At 37.8% G+C, this 27,156-nt stretch overlaps 1 protein-coding gene and 1 long non-coding RNA gene across 24 annotated transcripts in view; one reads left to right on the forward strand and one right to left on the reverse strand.

The window, feature by feature from the left end:
* LOC140734773 (uncharacterized) overlaps positions 1 to 12,737 on the reverse strand; it is a 65,318-nt gene extending 52,581 nt beyond the window's left edge. For 2 of the 4 annotated variants that reach the window (XR_012100614.1, XR_012100615.1), the window contains exon 1: positions 4,220 to 4,452. This is a non-coding gene — a long non-coding RNA (uncharacterized lncRNA). Of the gene's footprint in view, positions 1 to 4,219; positions 4,453 to 12,521 lie in introns of those variants that run through there. The other 2 variants (XR_012100616.1, XR_012100617.1) reach the window with 2 other exon arrangements.
* LOC140734771 (serine/threonine-protein kinase WNK1-like) overlaps positions 1 to 27,156 on the forward strand; it is a 153,704-nt gene that overhangs the window by 34,421 nt on the left and 92,127 nt on the right. For 19 of the 20 annotated variants that reach the window (XR_012100611.1, XR_012100612.1, XM_073059239.1 and 16 more), the window contains exons 3-4: positions 3,196 to 3,416; positions 4,448 to 4,605. Coding sequence is in view for 18 of the 20 variants with exons in the window: in XM_073059239.1 (XP_072915340.1) it covers positions 3,196 to 3,416; positions 4,448 to 4,605 (379 nt within the window). In the remaining 2 variants the exon portion in view is untranslated. Of the gene's footprint in view, positions 1 to 3,195; positions 3,417 to 4,447; positions 4,606 to 22,563; positions 22,840 to 27,156 lie in introns of those variants that run through there. The other variant, XM_073059251.1, reaches the window with a different exon arrangement.

The following is a 27,156-nucleotide window of genomic DNA, read 5'->3' on the forward strand; positions in this document are numbered from 1 at the left end:
ACTTTCCTTCCTCCCAGAGCTTTTAACCCTGAAATTTCTTCACATTGCTTACTTTCTTTACAGTTCACCAAGAGTGCTCCATCTCTTATAGGTCTTGTGCCCACAATATGTCCTCAGGTTTTTTATAAAGCTTTAGTTGATCTAATTGGATATCAGAAGCAGCTCCATATTCAAAATGTGTAACCTTAAACTCTTCCTTTTATTTAAATCCTGTCTGTAGTCTTCAATAAGCCACTACAATCCTCAATTTGCTGCTTTATTTTTTCCAGTTTCTTAGAAACCTGCCATTTGTCTTGCTGCATACAACTCTATCACCCAATGCCATTTTCCATTTGCTTCCTCAGTTTTTTTTTGGTCAATTCCTGCCATCTCTACTGTTCTTTCTGCCCGTTTCCTCTTGTTGGTCTCTTTTCCCAATGATATCTCTGCCTGAGCAGCATAAAATGCTATCCACTCCAATTCCTCCACCAGCTCTCTCCCTCAGGCCTCTCGCAGAACAATCATTCTTGGTGCAATGGCTGTTATGCTTGTGAACTTCTTTTTGCTGGCTGCCATTTAATAAGTTAAATTAATCAAGTATTAACCAACAATTTGCAATTATGCCTCTTTTAGCCTCCTGCTCAGTTAAACTCACCAGAAAATACTGACACCATTCTCAAATTCTCACAGCTCTTGCTTCAAGTAACACAAAATGCTGGAGGAATTCAGCAGGTCAGGCAGCTTCTATGGGAGGAATAAAATTGACATTTATTCCTCTGTATAGATGCTGACTGATTTGCTGACTTCCTCCAGCATTTTGTGTATGTTACTCTGGATTTCCAGCATCCATTACAGAATCTCATGTTTATTATTTCACATTTCAAGTTATGTCTTCTGCTTTGATCTATTCTCTCTCCATAATTATTTCCCCGTACTAAATTTTTTTTCCTGTTGTATGCCCATCCACGGCCCCTTGATCCTTTTTGTCTCTTGCCTACAATAATGGTAATTTTCAGTAGTCTTTAGGACATGGTATGTATTCACATAGTCATGGAGAACAAATAGATGCCATGTGAAGTGTAAGGCATTCACTTTATCAATTGCACCAACTGTTACCTTCAAACTCTCTTTGAAATAGCAATGTATTCAATGTTTTCTGGACCTTTGATTCATTTGTAATCAGACAATTTAAAATGAAATCTGAATCAAAGTGATTTTCTTTCCCTTTATTAATACAGACTTTTAGTAACTTTAATAATCCTTGTGTATTTTCAACTTAAATTCTGTGGTATAAATATATAAATTTAGTTTAATTAACATAGTCTGTTAAAAGCAGTTACCTTGTATGCTGCATTCATCCCATTATCGTGCACTCCCATCAACTTCCGAAATTCTGAAGCTCAACTTCAAAGTCCTTCTGTTGTCCTCAACAACTTTGTAGCCTGTCATTTATTCTTCATTGCTTTGCCTTGCTTCTCCTTAAATGTCTTATTACATTTGAGAATTGAATTCCATTTGTCAGTTTTGCGCCCACTAAACCAGTGCATTGATAGCCTCCTACAGCATAAAAGTTTCATTTCGCTCCCATTAAATAAACTGAATTTTTGTACAATGGACAAATTCTTTATTGTGTTTGCTACATTTGAGTCCAAATCATTTACTTTCACCTTGAAAATTGAACAGCTTAGTACTGAGCTTGGCCAAAGCATACAAAAATTTCTCACTCACAAAACGTTCTATCAGTTTTTCCCTTTACTGGTATTGAGTCAATTTTTATATTAAATGTAACTACCTTGGATTACATGGGCTTTTACTTTTCTGTAGCTCAGCATATCAATTGATTGAAGAAATTTTTGACATTTGAGTGGAAGTATGCATTGACAAAAAAATTTATTAACATATGGGCATGTTTATCTAAATAGAGAATAAAGCCAGTTTCTCAATGGGGAAAAAAGTAAGCCTAACCATATTGTCTGATGTTCAAGGTCAGGGCAATCTAGAGTATGTTATGAAGTCAATAAATACAAATTGATTATCAAGAATCATAATTCTTTCGGCACAGAGATACATCCAATTAGGCCAACTTTTTGGATATATCCACTCATTTAAGCTAAATGCAACTAAATAAAATCTGGATTCCAATTTTCACTTGCCTTGTAGTTTATTCAATGTCAGTGAATGTTGAGGTTTGTGTGTAAAAAAGACATCAATGGTGCCCTCTTGTGGCTTGCTCAAAAACACAAGCGTATCTATCAAAGGGTGCATGATTTGATGGCAATTAAACATTACCTCCATTTTTCTGATCAGTGACAAAATATTTATGTCCACTGCATTGATATAATTTGAATTGTATATAATTTGATAGTGTCATGTAAATTTCCTTCTGCAAACCTTTTTTCAGTACATTAAATTGTTGAATTAGTTACAAATGCATGACCATACTTTTATTTACTTATTTTGGTTTAAGTCCAGCAGGTTTACCCATGATGGCTGCAAAAGTAGTACTTGTGTGCCATCTGGCAGCTTCAACATGTTGTATGTGAACCCACCGTACGAAGTCAGCCAAAATTTACATCAAATAGACAATTTTATTCTTGGAGGTGCAAAATTAACTACTTTAATTCTGAGGAAATCTGCAAAGGTTTTTCTTGTAAAGCATGGAACAAAAGAAGCTTTGGTTTTGGCTTTTTGATATGTCAAGATGATGTAAAAAGAAGAGTACTGTACCTTTGTCTGCAAAATCTTCTTTAAGGCACTTCTTAAAATATGCCTCTTTAATTTAGCCTTGAATGTCTACGTTTTTTTGAGGGTGCTCAAGTGAAACAGTTTGAAATGAGATAAATGTAGGTCACTGGAATGAATTTAAATCCAGAATTGAAGATGCTAGTTAGTGTTAATGGTGATGTTAGTGGTATATTGTGGGGCATGCATTTAACAAAACAATGCAAATGTCAGATATGGTTCCAAAGAAATTACTCAATATTTGCATTGTGTCCTTTCTACTTGTACATGAATGCTATGTAATTCGTCCATGCAGAAGTTTTCTCATGTGATGTTATTATACAAGATTAAGATACCATCAAAGTACTGTTTAATCAGTGCATGGGTACGCTTGGTCTGTAATTTTGACATTGAACTGAATTAAGAAACATAATATTTGTATGGCTTATTTAGTGTAGCAATCAGATTTCAATATCTTCTCCACCTTCATTTCAGCTACTTAAAAAGGTTTAAGGTGATGAAAATCAAAGTGCTTCGAAGCTGGTGCCGTCAAATCTTGAAGGGACTCCATTTTCTTCATACTCGTACCCCACCTATCATCCACAGAGATTTGAAGTGTGACAACATCTTCATTACAGGCCCTACTGGATCAGTTAAAGTTGGTGATCTTGGCCTTGCTACATTAAAAAGGGCATCATTTGCAAAAAGTGTAATAGGTAAGTTGACAAATTAGGCAATTTTTTTATTAAAGAATTTTGCAATATAGCAAAAGCAAAATTGGCTTGGTGAATAACTTTGATAAAGGTGACTGCATTGTTTAAAAATCGGGAAATTAGACTTATTCATCCACTTTATAAATGTTCTGAAAGATAGCTGTAGATAAACTCAAACTATCTCAGGGTGTTATGTTCTGCAGCATATCTTTGGTCTGGATACCCCGGTGAGCCCTCTTTACTCAATTTTCTGTATTCCAAGTGTTTTCAACTTGTAGGATATCTACTTTCCCCAGCTGCAGTAGACGTAAACATACTGCAGTTGAACGGTAAGTGCTATAAAGAAAGCTGTGGTGAGTTGCCTTTCTGATGATTTGTAGATCAAGGTTTCTGAAAGCTTAAATTTGTGTTCATACAGCAATTTTCATTTGCAAGGCAACTTAGTTTCTGTCAAATGTAAGAAGCATAATTGCTATAGTCCATCTTAACAGTTTTTCTTGAAGTATGCTAGTGGGTTTCATTTCAGTTTATGGAAACTGAATAATCTGCAAATGAAACATGGGCATACTTTAAGTAAATTCATGTTACACTTTGCAATTTAAGTAAGCCATCAACAATATTAAGTAAGAATTCAAGTGAGTGAAGTATATATAAAAACAAAAGCAAGGTATGCTCTGAATTGGCCACTTCATTGTTTTGAAAGAAGCAGAAGGAGGAAGTAAGTATTCTATATGTAATGTCATTGTACCATGGACTTTTAAATTTAAAATATTTACTTTTTGGAGTTGTGGCTCCAGAATACTCACTCTAGCAACTCTCAATTAGGTCATCTTGGTTCAGTCGTCCATTCTGGATGCCTTGCAGATGAAAACTTTTGTGTTGTTTTGTTGCTGAGTAACTGAGAAGGGCTCTCCTTCGCCTCCACTTTGTCTTCCCCCACAGGTCATCATCTTCATCATCGTCTTCCATCGGTGAGTACCGACAGCCTCTACTCACTGAGTCTGTTAGAGACTGAAACATTCTTTTAATTTAAGGTACCCCTGAGTTCATGGCTCCTGAGATGTATGAAGAAAAATATGACGAATCTGTTGATGTTTACGCTTTTGGGATGTGTATGCTAGAGATGGCAACGTCAGAATATCCATACTCGGAATGTCAGAATGCTGCTCAGATCTATCGTAGAGTAACTAGTGTAAGTACATGATCAGTTTGTAGTGATTTGACTAGCACTCAATGCTGTATTTAATGTTTTAATTACTTTGGCACATTATGATTAAATGGTAGTCTGAATTAAGGACAATAATACACTTTTGATGAATACTGTTGAATTGTTTGCAATTTTAATCACTAATGTGGAAAAAAACCTTGTCATTGATTATGGTGTTCCACTCTGAATTTGTTCCTTTTGTAAAGAAAAACATTTGTATTAGATACGTTCTGAAATAACTTAAGTACTTATTTTTATTCTCAAATATTGCATTGAGTTGTTGAATTGAGTTGAAATTTCAAGGTGTGTTAGGTAATAAAAGTAAGTAGACGAGTCTTGTGTATTCCACATAATGATCAAACATATTGGCACCAATGACATACATAGGAGAAGTGAGGAGCTCCTGAAGAGTAAATATAAGGTGTTAGATAGAAAAATGAAAAACAGGACTTCCAGAGTAATAATTTCTGGATTGCTGTCTGTGCCATGCACCAATGAGGGTAAGAATAAGGCGATTTGGCAGGTGAATGTGTGGCTGAGGAATTGGTGCGGGGGGGAGGGCAGGGTTTCAGATTTTTTGATATTGGGATCTCTTCTAGGGAAGATATGACCTGTACAGAAAGGATAGATTACACCTGAATCTTTGCGGGCAGATTTGCCATAGCTGTTGGGGAGGGTTTAAACTAATTTGGCAGGGGGATGGGAACTGGAGTGAAGGGGCTGAGGATGGGGCAGTTGGTATGCAAGTCGATTGATTGTGTAGTGAGATTGTGAAGAAGGACAGGCAGATTAGGACAAAATTGCAGTCGGTGGGATGAGTTGATGTATAACATGGGGCAAAATTGAAAGGGCAAATACAGGACTGAAGGTGTTATATTTGAATGCATGCACTATATGGAATGTGGCAGATTAACTGCACTGCAAGTTGAGATTGGTAGGTACAATGTTGTGAGCGTCACTGAGTTGTGGCTGAAAGAAGATTTATAGTTGGGAGTTTAACATCCAAGGATACACATTGTATTGAAAGGTCAGGCAGGTAGGTAGAGGGGGAGCGGTGTCTCTATTGGTAAAAAAAATGAAATCAAATCCTTAAAGAGGTGACATAGGATTGGAAGATGTAGAATTCTTGTGGGTAGAGTTAAGAAACTCTGAAGACCCTGATAGAAGTTATATACAGGCCTCTGAACAGTAGGCAGGATGTGGAATACAAATTACAATATGAGGTAGAAAAGGCATGTACAAAGGGTAACGTTACAAAAGTCATGGCGGATTTCAATATGCAGCTAGATTGGGAAAATCAAATTGGTACTGGATCCCAAGAGGGATATTGTAGAATGCTTACAAAATGTTTTTTTAGAGCGGCTTATGATTGAGCCCACTTAGAGAAAAGGCAATTCCGGATTGGGTGTGTAATGAACCAGATTGGACTAGGGAGCTGAAGGTAAAGGAACGGATGAGAGACAGTGATCATAACATGGCAGAATTCACCCTGCAGTTTGAGAGGGAGTAGAGAGTCAGTTGTATCAGTATTATAGTGGAGTAAAGGGAATTACAGAGGTGAGATGGGAACTGGCCAAAATTGATTGGAAGGAGACACAGCAGGGATGATAGTAAAACAGCAATGGCTGGAGTTTCTGGGTGCAATTTGGAAGGTACAAGATAGATGCATCCTAAAGATGAAGAACTATTCTAAAGGGAGGATGAGGCCCTGTGACTGATAAGAGAAGTCAAAGACAGCGTAAAAGGAAAGAGGACATAAAATATAGCAAAAAGTTGGTGAGAAGTTAGAGAATTGGGAGCCTTTTTAAAATAAACAATAGAAAGCACAGAAAAAGCCAGGAACAAAAAGTTGAAATATGAAGATAAGCTGGCCAATAATATAAAACAGGATACCAAAGGTATCAGAATATTTTTCAGAAATATAAAGAATAAAAGAGGTGGGAGTAGGAATCAGACTGTTGAAGAATAATGCTGGCGAGGTAGTAATAGGGACAAAGAGATGGCAGATAATAAGTATTTTGCATTAGTCTTCACTGTGAAAGGTACTAGCAGTATGCTAGAAATTCGAGTGTCAGGGCAGAAGTCAGTGTAGTTGCTATTACTAAGAAGGCTTTTGGGAAACTGAAAAGTCTGTAGCGAGATAAATAAATCATCTTGACCAAGTGGATTACATCCCAGGGTTCTGAAAGAGTTAGCTGAAGAGATTGTGCAGGCATAAGTAATGATCTTTCAAGAATCACTAGATGCTGGAAAGGTTCAGGAGAAATGGAAAATTGCAAATTTCACTCTCCTTTTCAAGAAGGAAGGGAGTCAGAAGAAAGGAAATTATAGGCCGGTTAGCTTGATTTCAATGGTTGGGAACATGTTGGAGATTATTATTAAGGATGAGGTTTTTGTGTACTTAGAGGCACATTTACAAAACAGATGAAGTATTCTAGAGGATGAGGCCCTGTGACTGATAAGAGAAGTCAAAGACAGCATAAAAGGAAAGAGGATATAAAATATAGCAAAAAATAGTGAAAAGTTAGAGAATTGAGAGCCTTTTAAAGAATCAATAGAAGGCACAGAAAAAGCCAGGAGCAAAAAGTTGAAATATGAAGATAAGCTGGCCAATAATATAAAACAGGATACCAAAAGTATCAGAATTTTTTTTCAGAAATACAAAGAGTAGAAGAGGTGGGAGTAGGAATCGTATTGTTGAAAAATAATGCTGGAGAGATAGTAATAGGGGCAAAGAGATGGCAGATAACAGCAAGTATTTTCATCAAAGTCAGCACAGTTTTCTTAAGGGGAAATCTTGCCTGACAAATCTGTTGGAATTCTTTAAGGAAATTACAGGCAGGATAGACTTAAGAGAGTCAGTGGATGTTGTTTACTTGGATTTTCAGAAGGTCTTTGACAAGAGGTTGCTTAACTAGATAAGAGCACATGGTATCATGAAAAGATACTAGCACTGATTTAAAATTGGCTGACTTGACAGGAGGTAAAGAGTGCAGATAAAGGAAGCCTTTTCTGGTTGGCTGCCGGTGGCAAGTGATGTTCGTCAAGGGTCTGTGTTGGGACAGGTTCTTCTTGAGTTATATATCTGTGATTTAGATGATGGAATTGATAGCTTTGTGGACGATATAAAGATGGGTAGAGGGGCAGGTAGTGTTGAGGAAGAAGGGAGTTTGCAGAAGGACTTGGACAAATTGAGAGAATGGGCAAAGAAGTGGCAGATGGAATGCACTGTTGGGAAGTATATGATCATGCACTTTGGTAAAAGGAATAAACACGTAGACTATTTTCTAAACGGAGAAAATTCAAAAATCAGAGGTGCAGAGGATCTTGAGAGTCCTTGTGAAGGATTCTTTAAGCGTTAGCTTGCAGATTGAGTAAGTGGTGAGGAACGCAAATGCAATGTTAGCATTCATTTCAAGAGGACTAGAATATAAGAGCAAAGATGTAACTGAGGCTTTATAAGACATTGGTCAAAGCACACTTAGCGTTGTGAGCAATTTTGGGCTCTTTATCTAAGAAAAGATGCCCTGATGTTGGAGAGGATCCAGAGGAAGATTCACAAGAATGATTCCGGGAATGAAAGGGGTTAACATATGAGGAGTGTTTGATGGCTCTGTCCCTCTACTTGCTGGAGTTTAGAAGATCGGAGGTGGTGGGGGTTGGGGTGAATTTCACTGAAACCTATCAAATTTTGAAAGATCCAGATAGAGTGGATGTGGAGAGGATGCTTCCTATAGTGGGTAAGTCTATTTACAGATGCTACAGCCTTAGAATAGAGGGACATGCATTTAGAACAGGAGGAGGAATTTCTTTAGCCAGAGGTTGTGAATCTGTGGCATTCATTGCCACAGACTGCTGTGGAGGCCAAGTTGTTGAGTATATTTAAGTGGAAGAAGATAGCTTCTTGATTAGTCAGGTCCTCAGAGGTTATGGGGAGAACACAGGAGAATGAGGTTAGAGGGATAATAAATCAGCCATGGTAGAACAGACATGATTGGTGGAATGGCTTAATTCTGCTCCTACGTCTTATGGTCTTAACATAATGGCAAATTGTTTGCTTGTTTTCTGAATTGGACTGTGACCTTATATGGAAATGATTGCAATAGGGGGAAATTAAAAGCAGAATCTTTGGAGGACTTGAGATTTTTCCCCTTGTATTACTGAATACATTCCAGAGCAAATTACAAGTTTCTGAATGTAGAAATGTTCCTTGTTTGGCATGCCTCCAACAGTTTGTCAGTCTTAGGCTACATCCACACAAGACCGGATAATTTTGAAAACGCCGTTTTCGTGTAAAAACGATAGGCGTCCACATTATGCGTTTTTGAAAATATCTCTATCCACACTGAAACGGAGATTTTGGCGAATCTCCTCCACCTGCGCATGTGCAGGACACATCTACTGAAAACAAGCGACATGTTTGGTGTCGAATCTCGCCGTAAAAGTGCGCGTTTGTATAGTTACAGACTAGAAAAACTTAAAATGACGGACAACTGTTGGCTTTCGCGCAGGAGAACTTAAAAGTTTAAAAAAAAACAAATACTGGAGCGTATGGTGGCAACCAACAGGGAGTTCACGGACGGATTGACCCGGCTGACAACGAACATTGAAAAACTGACTAACTCTGTTGCATTAATAAAGCACCTTGTTAAATGTATAAAACATGTCTGCATCAGTGTTATCTTGTATTTCCATACAATGTTACATTAGGCTGTTACACATCTATTGTCAGAGAAATACATACATAAATAGGTAAACCACCTTTATACGAGCAAGGACAGAAAATAGGGCAAAGTGAGTATACTTATTTATTCAGTAAGTTATGGGTCAAAGTATTTGGTGAGTACATTTCTAACTCTTCTGGCTTCAGTCTCTTTGCTGTCTGTTCTGAAATTGTTAGGTTGCGTTCAAGAAAACAATGAAATAACGTGTTGCCATCTGTCAGCGTTTTCAGAAGTCTCCGGTTACCCCATCCACACTGATCTGCCTGAGCAGCGTTTTCAAAAATACCCACCCTGGAAAGCGTTTCTGAAAAGCTCTGGTTTCGGGGGACGAAAACGCCGTTTTAGTGTGGATGGCGGGTAAAAATGAAGAGAAAAAGCTTCGGTTACAGATTTATCTGGCGTAGTGTGGATGTAGCCTCATTCTAAACTTGGTCTTCATTATATCAAGCCTACAGGATTATAAATTGAATAATTTTGTAACCTGCATAATAATCCTGTTTTGTGTTTTTTACCAAGAAAATTAGGTGTGAATTTACTTTATTCTAGAGTTACGCTCTTATCTCTATTAGTATTTTGCTCTTCTGCACATTGCTGGCCAGGCCAGAGTCTGTCCTACCCCAGATGTCATTGAGAAGATGTTGGTGAGCTCACAGCTTGAACTGCTGCAGTCCTTCTAGTGAAGGTATATGCACAGTGCTGATGGGAATGGAGTCCTAGGATTTTAGACCCAGTGACACTGAATAACCGATGATGCATTTCTAAGTACAATTTGTAGAGGAACCTACATTCCCATGGCATTCCTATGCACCTTCTGCTGTTGTCTTTGAAAGTAGAAGCTATGGGTTTGGGAGGTGCTGCTTCAGTTATCGTGCAGTGCAATTTCTAGATGGTGCAGATTGTAACCAGAATAATAATGTTGGCTGTTTTGTCTTGATTACTGCTAGGCTTCTTTTGGCTTTGTATTCTCTCAAGTGAGTGACGAATAGTCCATCATGCTCAGAAAATTGTTTTTCCACTGTATACCAGCCTCTCTGACATGCACCTATAGTCAATATTATTTAATTGGTTTATCTAGTTGAGTTTCTGCTGAATGGTGAACCCAGTGATTTTTAATGGCAGGACACTGTAAAGGTAAGGTCCTTGAATGTCAACAATAGGTAGCCTCTCTTTTATAGGATTGATCAGTGGCCTAGCCACAATATAAACATCCATCTTGTGCTTCCTTCATCTTATTAATGGCAACTGTGTCTCAAAAAGAGGAAAGAGATTGTGGGAAATGAAGTGAATTAAAATCCTGAAATCTTACCTCCTAATTAAACTTTTGGCTCCTGATCCTGTTATTCTTTGATTCAGTTTCTGTTTGATCAGGAGTTTGGGATGGTTTTCTGTTAAATATGTTCTAAGTGCAAGTTGAAGTTTTGCCTTGGGGAAACTTCCAAATGTTCTGAGAGTGCTGCATTTGTCAATCATCTTGGGTCTTGTGCCAATTTTACTAAAAGCTGCAGAAAGTTATAAACTCAGTCGGCCTCCACAGCATCCAGAACATCTTCAAGGAGCAATGCATCATTAAGGACCTTCATCACCCATGACATGCCCTCTTCTCATTGATACCATTAGGGAGGAAATGCAGGAGCCTGAGGGCACTTACTCAACAATTCAGAAGCCGCTTCTTTCCCTCTCCCATCAAATTTTCTGAATGGACATTGAACCCATGTGCTACTTTTTTTTGTATTAAATTTAATTTTTAATAATTAAAAACTGAATTACAGCGTGTGTGTGTGTATATATATACATACACACACAGACACACACACACACATGCTGCTGCTGCTGCATGATAGCAAATTTCATGACATATGCTGGTGATATTAAATGTGATTCTGTTTCTGAAAAGGGTTTCCCTTCCATTGTCCCAGAATTGATGACTCCCTCCATATTCATTTTTCCACTAAGACCAGTTTTCAGATTTCATTGTGACTTGTGTACAGCACAGGACCTGCCTTTGTGTTGGCAGACTGCTGAATATGGAAAACAATTTTGGCAGCTGTTCATGTCTCATTTTTGCTTGTCCCCTTCTCCCTAGATTTTCTAGCTAGCCAGCTGTCAGAGGTCTGGTATGTTTGCAAATCTCTTTATTAGCCATTAATAGTAAATAACACTTGAATTGTATTAAATGTGAGAAATACTACAAGTTTTTCAAGTTTAAAATACTAAAAGTTCTACTTACAAAATAAAGCTAAATAAAATGTTATTCTCCAGGAGATGATAAATCACATTCATGTGAATGGAGATTGCTATGTTTAATTAGTTTAATTAGGCAGGTTTAATTAGTGCATTAGGCAGATTTAATTAGGGAAAGGTTAGATTGATCTTGGAGTAGGTTAAAAGGTTGGCACAATATTGTGGGCTGAAAGGCCTGCATTGTGCTGTAATGTTCTATACTATAATGTATTTTTTGTTTATTCCCTTGCCTTTCTTAATATTAATGAACAAACATGCTTCTTAAAGGAATAAGTAAAGTAGGGTAAAAGTAAAGAATGGCATCTTTGTTCCATTAGATCTAATATGTTCTGTTAACCATCTATCTGAAGTTAATTAATTCCCTACTTGTTTACTGTTAGCTTTCTTGTCTCATCTTCATGGTTCAAATCTCACTTTGTTCCCTTAACATTTAATGTAGTGAGGGAAGTGCTATGGGAAAAGGGTGAGAAATATGTCTGAGATGAGAGATAAAATAAATGACTGTTAGGATTGAGAGGTGATGGGTTAGGAATTGTTTCTGAGAGAGGAAAAGATTCTAATATAGTGGTAGCTGTGGGAAGTGTTATAGGCACTGAAAAGTTCACGGCTTGTTCGGGAGATGGCTTCTAAAAGTTGTTTCCACCATTCTTTGTAATCTTATATCCATTAAGTAACAACATATAAGCATTTTTAAATTTCACTTGTCGATTGTCTTATTCACACCTGTGTATCTTTCTACATTTTATATGATCTTTGTGTCTGATTCATGCAAACAAATGTGGGTTGGGTTAACCGGTCTTTTACTCCACTTTGGCATGGAGGATTGCACATCAATTCAACACCACAGGCTACTTCATATTTTGAGCCTTGTATAGCAGTATTCCTGTATTGAATTCCTGTCTTGCATTACAACACTGGTGCAATATTAAAGCTTACCTCTTAATTTGTTTTGTTGATTACTTGATGTGCTCAGTTTCTCCATGATTAATTCCATGGTTCCCTGAATCCACAACAGAAGCAATCTTTTAAATGGTGTCACCATAGACTTTCACCGATTTTTAAAGTTGAGTTTTTGAAACTGCGATACAAAAGAGCTTGCATTCTGTTGTCTCCCTTTAACCTGTGCATGACATCAGTAAACCTTCATCCATATGCAGGCTCAATTGTTTTGAGCCTGGAGGTGGTTGTGGGAAAGTATGTAAATCTGAGAACGTTTAGAAATCGTTAAAGAAACAAGCATTTTAATCTTATGCTGGCATTAAATGTGCATGAGGCGTGAAGTGGCTTGTGTTTATTGTTATTGAAGTGGTTTATTGCTCTGTGTGTTCTCATTTTATTGAGGGCTAAATGAAAATTTGAGTTGTGTAATCAAATCATGTTTGTCAATTTTACTCTAGAATCAAATGTAGATCTTAGATAACAACACTCACAAAATGCTGATGGAACACAGCAGGCCAGGTAGCATCTATAGGGAGAAGCACTGTTGACGTTTCAGTCCTGACGAAGGGTCTCAGCCTGAAACGTCGACAGTGCTTCTCCCTATAGATGCTGCCTGGCCTGCTGTGTTCCATCAGCATTTTGTGTTGTTTGAATTTCCAGCATCTGCAGATTTCCTCGTGTAGATCTTAGATAATAGATTTTCGGGTTGATACAGCCATTTTGTTTCATTGATGTACAAAATGTGGGGAAGTAAAGGAACCTTCATGTTGAAAATTTTAATTGGACAGAATTTAAAATTATGCAATCTTTTGGGGATGGGAATAGAGCTACATAATCCCTTGTGTAGGGATTCTAAAATGCTTCTAAATTTTAGATGACTTAATTCGCTTTTAAGGATGTGCCTCATTTACATGCATCTCTAGACATCAGTAGTAAAGGTCCCTCCATCTCCTTTTGAGTGAGTTTTCCTAAAGAACAACTTGAAACAGCGTGAAGCTTGAACTCTCAAAACTTCAGCACTTTTCATTGTTAAATTATTTTTCTATCACAAACTGCCAACAAGACAATGTGTTACTGTGATAATTAGTACAGAGTGGTTTATTCATTAGAAGTAGTAAAAGGTTTTCTATGAATAATTAATTTTAAAGTTCAAGGTAAATTTATTATCAAAGTACATATATAACCCTGAGATTCATTTTCTTGTGGGCATGTTCAATAAATCCATAATGAAATATTAACCATAATAGAATCAATGAAAGGCTGCGCCAACTGTGTGTTCAACCAATGTGCAAAGGACAACAGACTGTGCAAATACAAAAAGATGATGATAATAAAAAAGCAATAAATATCAAGAACATGAGGTGAAGAGTCCTTCAAAATGAGTCTTTAGGTTGTGGGAACATTTCAAAAATGGGGCAGTGAAGTTGAGTGAAGTTACCCTCTTAGGTTCAGGAGCCTGATGGTTGAGGGGTTATAACTGTTTCTGATTCTGGTGGTGTCCTGAGGCTCGTGAGCCTCCTTCTAGATGGTAGCAGCAAAAGTACAGGAGAGTCAGGACTTGCGTTATTATTAAGAATCACTTTTAAGAAATCATTTGAGGATTTCTGTTGTGTTTTCTAAGGGGTTTGAAACCCAGCTGGAAGTTGACTTTGGCCAGAGTGAAAATGAAAATAATAGAAATCCATTGTACACAAGTAATAGTAAAACATATTTCATTTTCAATGAATTTTGTTTAATAATCTTTAAACTTTAAAACTTGTAAGGAAAGTATTCAGCTCTGTACAATACATTAAAAGATTGACTTGCGTATATTTCTTATCCATCACAATTGATTTGTGAAATATTTTATTTATCAAAGCTGTACACTAATGTTAACAGTATTTTAATTTTCAAAATTTGTAAGGAATTCAGCAGGTCCTGTAGCATCTATGGGAATGAACAGCAGTTGACGTTTTGGGCCCAGACCCTTCAGAACTGGAAAGGAAGAGGGAAGATGCCAGAATAAAAGGGGTGGGGGAGGAGAAGTGGTATATTCAATACAGTCGGCCCTCCTTATCTGCGAGTTCCGCATGCGTGAATTCAACCAACCGCGAATCGGGAAAATCCGGAAGTGTTCTTCCAGCACTTGTTGCTTGAGCATGTATAGACTTTTTTCCCTTGTCATTATTCCCTAAACAATGCAGTATAACAACTATTTACATAGCATTTACATTGTATTAGGTATTATAAGTAATGTAGAGATGATTTAAAGTATATGGGTGGATGTGCATAGATTGTCGTGGATCAGGATTGAAAAAATCCATAAGTTCTCTTACTAAGTAAGTCGGAACAGGTACATCCGGTATTATTTAGCGTCAGTTAGTCAAACGTTTGTCTTCGTATATAGTATATATTATACCTTTCTAGGCTTATAAAACACTTAAGAAACATATGTATTTCAATAATTAAACCACTGCGTTGCTTAGTAATAATTGTAGCTTTCATGGGAGTAGGGCCTTTCTCACTTTATCCTTTAAAATTGTTCCAATCATTGACTGATTGTAGCCTAACACTTTTCCAATGACTGATGGCGTTTTACCTCTTTCCGATCGCTTTATTATTTCCATTTTATTTTCAGTCGCGATTGTGATTATTTTTGTGAACAGAAACACTGCAGATTCAGAACTCCGCTGGGTCCTAAAGACCACTGCACAGAGACAGGTTAAATAAGGGACTTGAGCATCCGCGTTTTTTGGTATCTGTGAGGGGTCCCGGAGCCAATCCCTCACGGATAAGGAGGGCCGACTGTACTGCTGTCTATTCCAAAAGCCTTTTATTGAAGGAAGGCTCCATGAATATACAACTAACAAGAAGGGAGATACAGTTCCCATACCAGGCAGTGATGCAGCCAGTCAGGATGCTCTCAGTTGTGTCCCTGTAGAATGTTCTTGGGATTTGGGGGCCCTTACCAAACTTCCTCTACCATCTGAGGTGAAAGGGGTATTGTAGTGCTGCCTTCACCACACAGCTGGTGTGTATAGACCACGTGAGATTCTTGGTGATGTGGATGCTGAGGAACTTAAAGCTGTTTACCCTCTCAACTCCAGATCCATTGATATCATTAGAGGTTAGCTTACCTCCATTCCTCCTGTATCCACAGCCAGCTCCTTTGTTTTTTGCGACATTGAGGGAGAGGTTGTTTTCTTGACACCACTGTGTCAGAGAGATGACTTCTTCCCTGTAGGCCACCTCATTATTGTTTGAGATGAGGCCAATCAGTGTAGTGTTGACGGCAAATATAATTAGCAGATTAGAGCTGTGGGTGGCGATACAGTCATGGGTATACAGGGAGTAAGGGAGGGGACTCAGTACGCAGCCCTGAGGGTCTCCTGTATTGAGCGTCAGAGGGTTGGAGGTGAGGGAGCCCACTCTTACAACCTGCTGTTGATCTGACAGGAAGCCCAGGATACAGCTGTCAGTCATGTGCCAAAGTCTTAGGCACCCTAGCTGTGTATATGTTCCTAAGACTTTTGCACAGTGCTGAATGTTAAGTCGTGATGCTTAATTTCATGGTTTAGGAAATGTGTTTGATTCCTCAGTAGAGCTCGTGGTATCTCATGACAACTTGCCTTTCACCACCACCACCTTCTCCTGTCCCCAGTCACATCCCTTTGTACAGGAGAAAAGAGTTGGGTAGGAAAAGCAGGCTTTTTTGTATTGCTTTCTTTGGCATAAAATGATGTATTTTTAAAAATTAACATTTAAAAGTATTTGACCCTTTGTTTTTAGCTTTGCTGATTAGGTGCAGTGGAGTCCAGGAAAAGTACTGGAAAAACTGCCATACAATATAGAAAAATATGTCTTGTGCTTACTGACTTAAATACAAATTCAGTTACTAATTACATTGCTTTTTATGGTTTTCATGACTAATCTCGTCGTTGGTTTTGTTTTCAGCCGAGGTTTTAAATTCAAATGGGCAATTGTTCAAGTGCAGATATGTACCAAGCTAGTATAAGTATGAGGAGACTGTTAGGTTATAAAATTTATGACTGGTCTTAATGGAGCAGTTTTATGCAAGTTTTTTTTAACTTTCCCAGAAATGGCTTCAGGTGGGTATAGTAATGTGTCACAAGGAAACATTTCGCAGTAATAAAGTGAAAAATCACACAATTTAAAAAAGGTTAGAGAAAATGTATGCTGTTATAAGTTTGTTTTTTTCCCTCCCAAATAGCCTGCTAGAATAACAAATTATGGTGTCATTACTCTGTTTTTTCTTTACAATTGACTTGTGAAGGTGACCATGGTTAAAACACAAATTGTTTGTTAAATAGTGCAAAACTTGGCTTCCATGCGTGTTTGAAAATGGGGAACTGATCACTTGATAACATCTTGATAACTAGCTTTCAAAAGGGTTACCAGTTTAGGGTAATTTTTGTAATGTCCCAAATTATTTTTATAGGCAGATTCAATTCAGCCTTTTTCCATTTGGGTTATGGCTACTGGAATTGAGGTTTAGTCTTTTCAACCAAGTTTTATTTTTCTTGTCAATGATGACATTGCTTGGAATGTATTATAATTGATTTCTTACAATAAGCTGTGAAATTAAGGGAATAATTAACTGTGCATCTGATATTTGGGGCAACATTATCATATCATATTTACACTAAGTGTCAGAAATAAGGCAGATGAGCTTGAAGCTCAGGTACGAATGGGTAACTATGATGTTGTTGGGATAATGGAGACATGGCTGCAGGGAGATCAGACCTGGGAAATGAATGTACAAGGGTATACGTGCTATCGTAGGGACAGAAATGTGGGCAGAGGGGGTGGGGTGGCCCTGTTGGTGAGGAATGAGATTCAGTCCTTTGCAAGGGGGGACATAGGATCAGGAGAAGTAGAGTCTGTGTGGATAGAACTGAGGAACAGTAAGGGCAAAAAGACCCTAATGGGTGTTGTCTACAGGCCCCCAAACAGTAGCATGGATATTGGGTGCAAGTTGAATAGGGAGTTAACATTGGCATGTGGCAAAGGTAATGTCGCAGTAGTTATGGGGGATTTCAACATGCAGGTGAACTGGGAGAATCAGGTTGGTGCTGGACCCCAGGATAGGGAGTTTGTAGAGTGCCTACGGGATGCATTCTTGGAATAGCTTGTACGAGAGCCGACCAGGGACAAGGGTATTCTGGATTTAGTGTTGTGTAATGAACAGGATTTGATAAGCGATCTTGAAGTAAAGGAGCCATTAGGAGGTAGTGACCATAATATAAGTTTTTATCTGCAATTTGAGAAGGATAAGGGCAGATCGGAGGTGTCAGTGTTGCAGTTGAACAAAGGAGACTATGGAGCCATGAGGGAGGAGCTGGCCAAAGTTAAATGGACGGATATTCTAGCAGAAAAGACAGTGGAACAGCAATGGCAGGTATTCTTGGGAATAATGCACAAGGTGCAAAATCAGTTCATCCCCCGGAGAAGGAAGGATTCAAAGGGGCCACAGTGGTTGACAAAGGAAGTCAGAGATTGCATAGCATTAAAAAAAAAGTATGACAGAGCTAAGGTGAGTGGGAAGACAGATGATTGGGAATTTTTTAAGGAACAACAGAACTTAACTAAAAAGGCATACGTGGAGAAAAAATGAGGTACGAATGCAAGCTAGCCAGGAATATAAAGGAGGATAGCAAAAGCTTTTTTGGGTATGTGAAGAGAAAGAAGATAGTTAAGAACAATGTTGGGCCCTTGAAGAATGAATTGGGTGAAATTGTTATGGGAAACAGAGAAATGGCAGAAGAATTTAATAAGTACTTTAGATCTGTCTTCACTAGGGAAGACACAAGCAATCTCCCAGATGTATGGATGGGCCAAGGGCATAGGGTAACAGAGGAAATGAAACAGATTGACATTAGGAAGGAAACGGTGATGGGATTGATGGGACTGAAGGCTAACAAATCCCCAGGTCCAGATGGTCTGCATCCTAGGGTACTAAAGGAGGTGGCTCTGGAAATTGTGGCTGCATTGGTAATCATTTTCCAATGTTCCTTAGATTCAGGATCAGTTCCTGAGGATTGGAGAATGGCTAATGTTATCCCACTTTTTAAGAAAGGAGGGAGGGAGAAAACAGAGAACTATCGTCCTGTCAGCCTAACATCAGTAGTGGGGAAGATGCTAGAGTCCATTATTAAAGATGAAATAGTGGCATATCTAGATAGCAGTGATAGGATTGGGCTGAGCCAGCATGGATTTACCAAGGGCAAATCATGCTTGACTAATCTGTTGGAGTTTTTCGAGGGTGTAACCAGGAAGTTAGACAAGGGAGATCCAGTGGATGTAGTGTACCTTGATTTTCAGAAGGCATTTGATAAGGTCCCACATAGGAGATTGGTGGGTAAAATCAGAGCTCATGGTATTGGGGGGAAGATATTGACATGGATAGAAAACTGGTTGGCAGACAGAAAGCAAAGGGTAGCGGTGAATGGGTGTTTCTCGGAGTGGCAGGTGGTGACTAGTGGGGTGCCACAGGGCTCGGTATTGGGACCACAGCTGTTTACGATTTACATCAACGATTTAGATGAAGGCATTGAGAATAACATCAGCAAGTTTGCTGATGATACTAAGCTGGGTGGCAGTGTGACATGTCATGAGGATGTTAGGAGAATTCAGGGTGACTTGGATAGGCTGGGTGAGTGGGCAGATACTTGGCAGATGACGTTTAATGTGAATAAGTGTGAGGTTATCCACTTTGGGAGTAAGAACAGCAAGGTAGATTATTATCTGAACGGTGTAGAGTTAGGTAAGGGAGAAATACAAAGAGATCTAGGAGTCCTTGTTCATCTGTCACTGAAGGTGAATGAGCAAGTGCAGCAGGCAGTGAAGAAGGCTAATGGAATGTTGGCCTTTATTACAAAGGGAATTGAGTACAAGAGCAAGGAAATCCTTTTGCTTTTGTAGAGGGCCCTGGTGAGACCACACCTGGAGTATTGTGTACAGTTTTGGTCTCCAGGGTTAAGGAAGGACATCCTGGCTGTAGAGGAAGTGCAGCATAGATTCACAAGGTTAATTCGTGGGATGTCCGGACTGTCTTACGCAGAGGTTAGAGAGACTGGGCTTGTACACGCTGGAATTAAGGAGATTGAGAGGGGATCTGATTGTAACATATAAGATTATTAAGGGATTGGACAAGATAGAGGCAGGAAATATGTTCCAGATGCTGGGAGAGTTCAGTACCAGAGGGCATGGTTTAAGAATAAGGGGTAGGTCATTTAGGACAGAGTTAAGGAAAAACTTCTTCTCCCAGAGAGTTGTGGGGGTGTGGAATGCACTGCCTCAGAAGGCAGTGGAGGCCAATTCTCTGGATGCTTTCAAGAAGGAGCTAGATAGGTATCTTATGGATTGGGGAATCAAGGGATATGGGGACAAGGCAGTAACCGGGTATTGATAGTAGATGATCAGCCATGATCTCAGAATGGCGGTGCAGGCTCGAAGGGCCAAATGGCCTACTTCTGCACCTATTGTCTATTGTCTAATGTAAGAAGTAGCTTGCATCTATATGATGGCCTGTTTTTTTTTAAAAAAACAAAATCACCAAAATGTTTGAAGAACATTTCACCTCAGATGGTTGAAGAAGTTTGGTATGGGCACCCAAATCCCAAGAACTTCCTACAGGGGCACAATTGAGAGCATCCTGACCAGCTGCATCACTGCTTGGTATGGGAACTATACTTCCTTCAATCACAGGACTCTGCAGAATGATGCAGACAGCCCAGAGCATCTGTAGATGTGACATTCCCATTATTGAGGACATTTTACAAAGACAGGTGTATAAAAAGGGACAGTAGGATCATTGGGGACCTGAGTCCTCCCAACCACAAACTGTTCCAGCTGCTACAATCTGGGGAATGGTACCACAGCATAAGAGCCGGGACCAACAAGCTCCAGGACAGCTTCTTCCACCAGGCCATCAGACTGATTACCGGTAATTCATGCTGATACATTTGTATATCTATGTTATATTGACTGACCTGTTGTATGTACTATTATGAATTACTGTAAATTTCACATTACACATTTAGACGGAAGCGTAATGTAAAGATTTTTATTCATGTATATGAAGGATGTAAGAAATAAACTCAATTCAATTAAAATGAGGGCATCCTGTTTAGTTCTATTCGCTTTCCCAGATGCCTGTTCAGTATGGGTGTTTGCTGTGCAACCATTGTACACTGTTCAAATTCACAGCCAGTCATCACCAAAAATACTTGGTCCTTTTAATGTGGACGTGATTAGTATTTCATTGTCAGCACAGGAAATATACGAATCCAATAGCATGTGCAGTTCTTCATGCCTATAAAATATGCACATTAGTATTACAACAGATTATTGGCTTAAATTAGTATTAATGTAATACAATTTTTAAATGAAGTCTTATAGCTTCACTGCATAAATGATAAAAGTATATTTTGAACACATTTCCAGTTTCTGCAGGTTTGAAACTAAATAGGTATAACAACAAACATAAAGAACAGTCCTGATAAAGGGTCTCAGCCCAAAATGTTGACACTTTATTCCTCTCCATAGAAACTGTCTGACCTGTTGATACTAATAGTTTGATGTTAAATGCAGAAGCTCTGCAACCATTTTTTTGAAATGCTGGTGAGCACATAACAAATAATAAAGGGACACATAACTATTCATCATTCCCTATATATGTGCATTTTTTAAGGCTTTTTTTGTGTTCAGTGTTTTTCCTGCTGAGTGTTGTGAGCATGCTATGTTGCCTCTGGAATGTTAACATACATTAAGAACATGTATGTAAGCTGTTGATACTGTTAAGCTTCAAAGTTGGAACAGAGGCAAGAATTTTTAAATTCCATTCCGTTCATAGAATTTGACACATGAAATTTTATTTCACATTTTTATCCAGTGTATCTGTTATTCATTTTTTAAACACAGTGATTCTTTGATTACAAAAAATTTAGTGGACATATATGTTACCATATACATCCCGGAGTTCATTTTCTTGCAGGTATACTCAATAAGTCCAATAATCACAATAGAATCAATGAAAGATGGCACCAGCAGGGTGGACAACCAGTGTACAAAAGACAACACACTGCAAATATAAAAGTTAAGAAGAAAATAGGAAATAATAATAACAAGCAATAAATATCAAGAACATGAGATGCAGTTTTTGAAAGCGAGTCCATAGGTTGTGGGAACAGTTCAGTGCTGAGGCAAATGAGGTTGAATGAAGCTAGCTCCTCTGGTTCAGGAGCTTTATGGTTGAGGGGTAATGATTGTTCCTGAACCTGGTGGTGTGAGTCCAGTGAGAAGAGAGTATGTCCTGGGTGGTGGAGGTCCCTGATGATGATTTTCTGCGACAACTCTTCATGTAGATGTGCTCAATGGTGTGGAGGGCTTTACCCGTGATAGACTAGGTTGTAGCCACTACTTTTTGTAGGATTTTCTGTTCAAGGGCATTGGTGTTTCCATACCAGGCTGTGATGCAGCCAGTCAATATACTCTCCATGATACTCTATAGAAGTTGGTCGGAGTTGCAGATGTCATGTCGGATGTTGCATTCTTGTTTTTTAGGGTGTAAAAAGTTTCATAATTCAAGATCTGTACCAAAGAGTCATGGAATTGGAATAGAACTTTTACATGTTCACAAGTCAAGGAGCATTCTATCTGCCAGGGGTAATTTAGGATTAAACAGAATAGCAACCTTTAAAGAATAAGAGAAAATAAATTTGATTGTTGTTCAAAATGAAGTGATTTTTAATTACCCTTTTTTCCCCTGAGCATTATTTTCACTCTTAGTAGAAATTATAACAGGTTATCATCTCCCTGCTGACTCTTAGAAATAAAAACAGGATGCATTTCAGGGAACTTTTTAGCTGATATCCTTGTGAAAAGTTGAAAGACTTTGTGACTCAGGGTTAAATTTGGCCTAAAGGTGTTATGCACTTGACATGCTAATACCATTTGGTCATATGACTAACCTTAAAGGAGTTGTAAAGTCATTTAGTTGGGTGAGCAGTGGAATTTATTCTGCTTGCCGCTGCAAGTGTGAGGAGGTAGACATTCAGTGTTAAGTTGTCTCTGGCTGGTGTGAAGAACTGGCATACAAGATTTGACTAAAATAAATGTGGAATCAAGGCATCCACGTACTGCCAGATACTGCTTTTCTGCAGTCAGTTTTCAAAATGCCTTGTTTGATTATTTAGACTTTATTGGAAATTCTCAGATGGATTCTGAGAATAGAGAACGATCCCCAGTGTTTTTTATAATCAACTCCCATTGTTGTTGCTGTTCCCATCAAAATGACTATGCCCATGTAAATGAGGTAAGTAAAAATAATATTTTTGATTTAATACTGGCTTTAATCCTCCTTGTTAAAACCCTTAAACATAAACCTTTGTTGTTGTGCTATAGTTTTAGGTCAAATGGTTGTATCATAATTATTCTCAAATGCTTCTATCAACGTGACATTTTTGGAAACTGTGAACACTTGTTTATAAACCATCTTCTTTTAATGAGTCAGTAACACACAATTATCTTTTCAACCATTTTCCTCCATTGTAGTAATTTTTTTGAAAACAAGCTCCAGATTCAGATTTAACAGACTTGTCCTTCAAACATTTTTAGAAAGTGCATAATGGTGCCATTTGATTAAGTAGCAGAGATTTATTTGCACTTGAGTATGCAATGATTGCAATATGCTAGTTTTGCACATTTGCAAATTTAATATCTTGTTACAGAAGAATATGTTTTTAAAGATTTGCTGTTTTAAAGAGTTCTGCAATCTTAGAAGAGTAAAACCACTGGCAGGTTTTAGTTAAAATTGTTTAATTCAGAAAACAGTTATTCCATTGGTCAAACCAAAATTTACTAAAAAATTTACTAAAAAATTAATCCAGAATGTTGTGTTTAATTTGTAGATCCACTTAATTCCTGCTTTGGTTTGTTTCTGAGTATTTAGATCTTTCATTGTTTTACCTCAAATAAACTATTGCTTTTTTGGTAATAACTTGGAATTGGAGATAGAGCAGACTCATTGGATTAATTTTATTTTTCCACTGTTTGTAAGGGCCCTTGTTTTGCACAGTTTTCTTTTTTAAAAAAACTTACCAAATGTGACTGTTTAGAATATGATAGCATCATTTATATTTTTTTCCCTGAAATAGCAAGTACAAATCTTGCCATTGCAGGCTACAAAATTGAATTTATTAACCTTGTTCTTGTCTGCTCAGAAATTGCCAATCAATATATATGGCACTATTCTGGATTATTGTCAAAATCCAACTAATTTTCTCATGTCCTAGTACAGAGACTCCTAAACTTGTTTTCCGAGAGAGATTGGTTTAAAAATAGAATACCGTGATGTGTGCAACATCAAGTTAAAATTAGGTTCAAGTCCCACAATCTCTGAAGTTTTCAAAAGGACATTGTCAAATGCTTCAGTAAAATTTCCCTAAAATGAGTTCTGTTTTTTTTAACCTTGGGCTTGTAGGTACTTTGGTTTTAAAAACTTTCCTCCTCTGCTGAATTTTCTGTATATGAATTGACTCCCTACCTAATGTTGACTTGCAATACTATTTTGTCAACTAGGATGGGTAATAAATACCATGTTGATGACATCCAAGACAATTTTTAGTATTTACTATTTGATAAATCAAATGTTGATATCAAAGTGATTAGAAACACCCCCTTCTTTTAAAAAATTTGATTAGTTGATTTTTCATTAGTTTTTAATTGAATTAATAACATGAAAAGTTTTTGCATCAGTTCATTTCAAATGGCATGTAAAGATGAATTTTAGACAGTAAGAGCAGTTGGAACTTCAGGGACTGTTTCGCAGTGTTGGAAATTCTTTGCTTAAGGTATGAAACAAGTAAAGGTGCTTTTTTCTAAGAGATGTGTTTACACCCTTAGGCATACCTCCTTCCATCATAGTTTAAACTGATAATCATAGTTCTCACAAAGCGTGAGTTCAAATGGGTATTTTCAATATATAAAAATATATTTATTTTTAAGAACTGCCATTGGATATTGCGGTATGCATTACTGTAAAAATATTTCAGAGCAGTCAATGCTTTAAATTTTCATTAGTATATACAAACTTTTTGTCCATATTTCTAAATGTCCATGTAAACTTGACGTGCTGTTATTATCCTTTCCTATTAATGATACCAGTACAGCAGCTTGATAAATTGCTTCATTATTCTAACACGTACCAAAGTGCAGTGGAAAAACTTGTCTTGCATACCGTCCATATACATCAATACATTACAACAGTGCATTGAGGTAGAACAAAGTAAAACAATAACAGCAGAGTAGTGTTACAGCACAAAGTGCAGTGTAGGTAGTCACAAAGGTGCAAGGTCACAACACGGTTGCTTGTGAGGTCAAGAAGTCATCATATCACACAAGGGAACCATTCAGTGGTCTTGCAAGACTGGGGTAGAAGCTGTCCTTGAGGCTGGTGGTATGTGCTTTCAGGCATTTACATCTTTTGCTCAGTGGGAGGGGTGAGGAAATGAGAATGTCTGTGGTGGGTGGGGTTTTTGATGATACTGAGGCAAAGAAATGTAGACAGTCCATGTCTACATGTAGGCAGAGCTGGTTTTTGTGATGTGCTGAGCTGTGTCCACAATCTTCTGCAGTTTGTTGCACTCATGGGCGGCATAGTTGCCATAGAAAGTTGTGCAGCTTTTGGATAAAATGTTTTTTATGCTGCATAGCACAGGTTAAAGAATTGGTCAGGGTCAAAGGGGGACGTGCCTCATTTTTTAGCCTCCTTGGAGGTGCTGGTGAGCTTTCATGACACTGCTTTCAGTGTAGTTGGACCAGGGTAGGCTATTGGTGATCTTCAATCTTAGGAACTTGAAGTTCTCAATCCTCTTGACCTCAGCCCCAGCACCTTACCTGAAGTGGTTGTTGTCATGACACCATGTCACTCTGCTCTATATCTCCCTCCTTTAAATCAACATTATTTGAGATATGGCCTACTATGGTGGTATCATCTGCAAACATGAATGGAGTTAGAGCAGTTTGGCCATGCAGTCATGAGTGTATGAGAAATAGAGTAGTGGGCAGAGAATGCAGCCTTGTGTGGTGCTAGTGTTGAAAATAATAATGGTAGTTGCTGCCTGTCCTTACTGATTGTGGTCTGTTGGTGTGAAAGTTGAGGATTCAATTACAAAGGGAATTGTTGAGTCCTTGTTTAGGAGTTTGGAAGTTAGTTTGCTTGAATTATAGTATTGAAGACAGCTGTAGTCAATAAATAATAGTCTTTGTCATCTAGATGCTCCAGAGATGTGTATAGAGTCAGAGAGATGGCATCTGCTGTAGGTCTGTTTTGGTGATAGGCAAGTTGCAGTGAGTCAAGGTTGACTGGAAGGCTGAAATTAATGCATGCCTTTCCAGCCTCTTGAAACATTTCATAGTTGTGCTTTGTTTCAATCTCCTCTGGCAACAGAGGTATTTCTGAAACAAGGGAAACTTTAGTTAAACAGACAAACCAGCATCTTTGATTGAAACAATGATAGATGCAACAAAAAAATTTCCGTTGCTTCTTCCTAGTTAACATCTAGTTTCTCAACTTCCAAGTCGTAAGAGTAGATTATTGATTTAAAAGAAAGAATTGTTTTCAACTTAAGCACAAATAATTTCAATACTGAATGGATTTCTGTGAATTAACTTCAAGGAGTTCATTATATTCAAAGTATATACATGCACCAAATAAAATTAAGGTGCCATTGTAGTTTCTGGGTGAAGCAGGATTAAGTGGCAAGGACATTAGGGTTGCCTGTAACACCATTTATTTCCCATACTAGGTTATACATTTCATCCTTCAATATAATATTTCATAATAAATAAAAAGTAAACAATTTTTCACAAGCAATGTTTCTTAAATCAAAAAAGCAAATAAACTAACTTGAATGTGTATCGCATTTTCTCTGAATTTTGGAGGTACATTTGGATTGATCAATGAACCAGGATTCTGACATCATTTCTCCTTTCAATATACCAATCATCTAAGAAAAAAAGTTTTAGTTTCAAGAATATTGAAATAATCAATTTAAAATGAAATATTAGAAAATGGATTTTAGCCCAGTTCTAATATGAGCACAAACATGACCTCAGCAGGTCTTGAACTTAGGCTTGCTGCTGCTTTACAGCATTATTGATTTATTTTTCCCCAAAGATATTTTTGAAAGATCATGAAAAATCTTGCAAAATCATGGCTGCCAGGGAAGAAGTGTTGGAATAGCATTTCTTAACAAGGGTGTTTGGCTTAAAAAAGGTAAGTTATTAAGTTGTATGTTAATAGATGAGAAGAAGTTGCTTGGAAGCTTGTTTTAAAATAAAGGAAGAAACTTCTCTATCTTTAATGATAAACTGCTTGAATGGTGTGTTGCAAAGGTGAAGCTATTCCATTGCATTCTTAAGCCATGTTGACTATAATTATGAGCTTAATGTTAATGTTGGAATTCAATAGCATTTAATCTGAAAGAAGAGTAGTTGGATAATATAGATGTTTCAAGTTGCAGAGGAAGGAATATCTGTAGTAGGTGGAAGACCAAGCAAAATTAAAGAACAGTTGGCGTTGATACCAGTTGTGAAAGAATAATGAAAACTTGTTAACGAGAGGAGATGT

Source organism: Hemitrygon akajei, chromosome 10, assembly GCF_048418815.1.
Source record: "Hemitrygon akajei chromosome 10, sHemAka1.3, whole genome shotgun sequence".
Lineage (NCBI taxonomy): Eukaryota > Metazoa > Chordata > Chondrichthyes > Myliobatiformes > Dasyatidae > Hemitrygon > Hemitrygon akajei.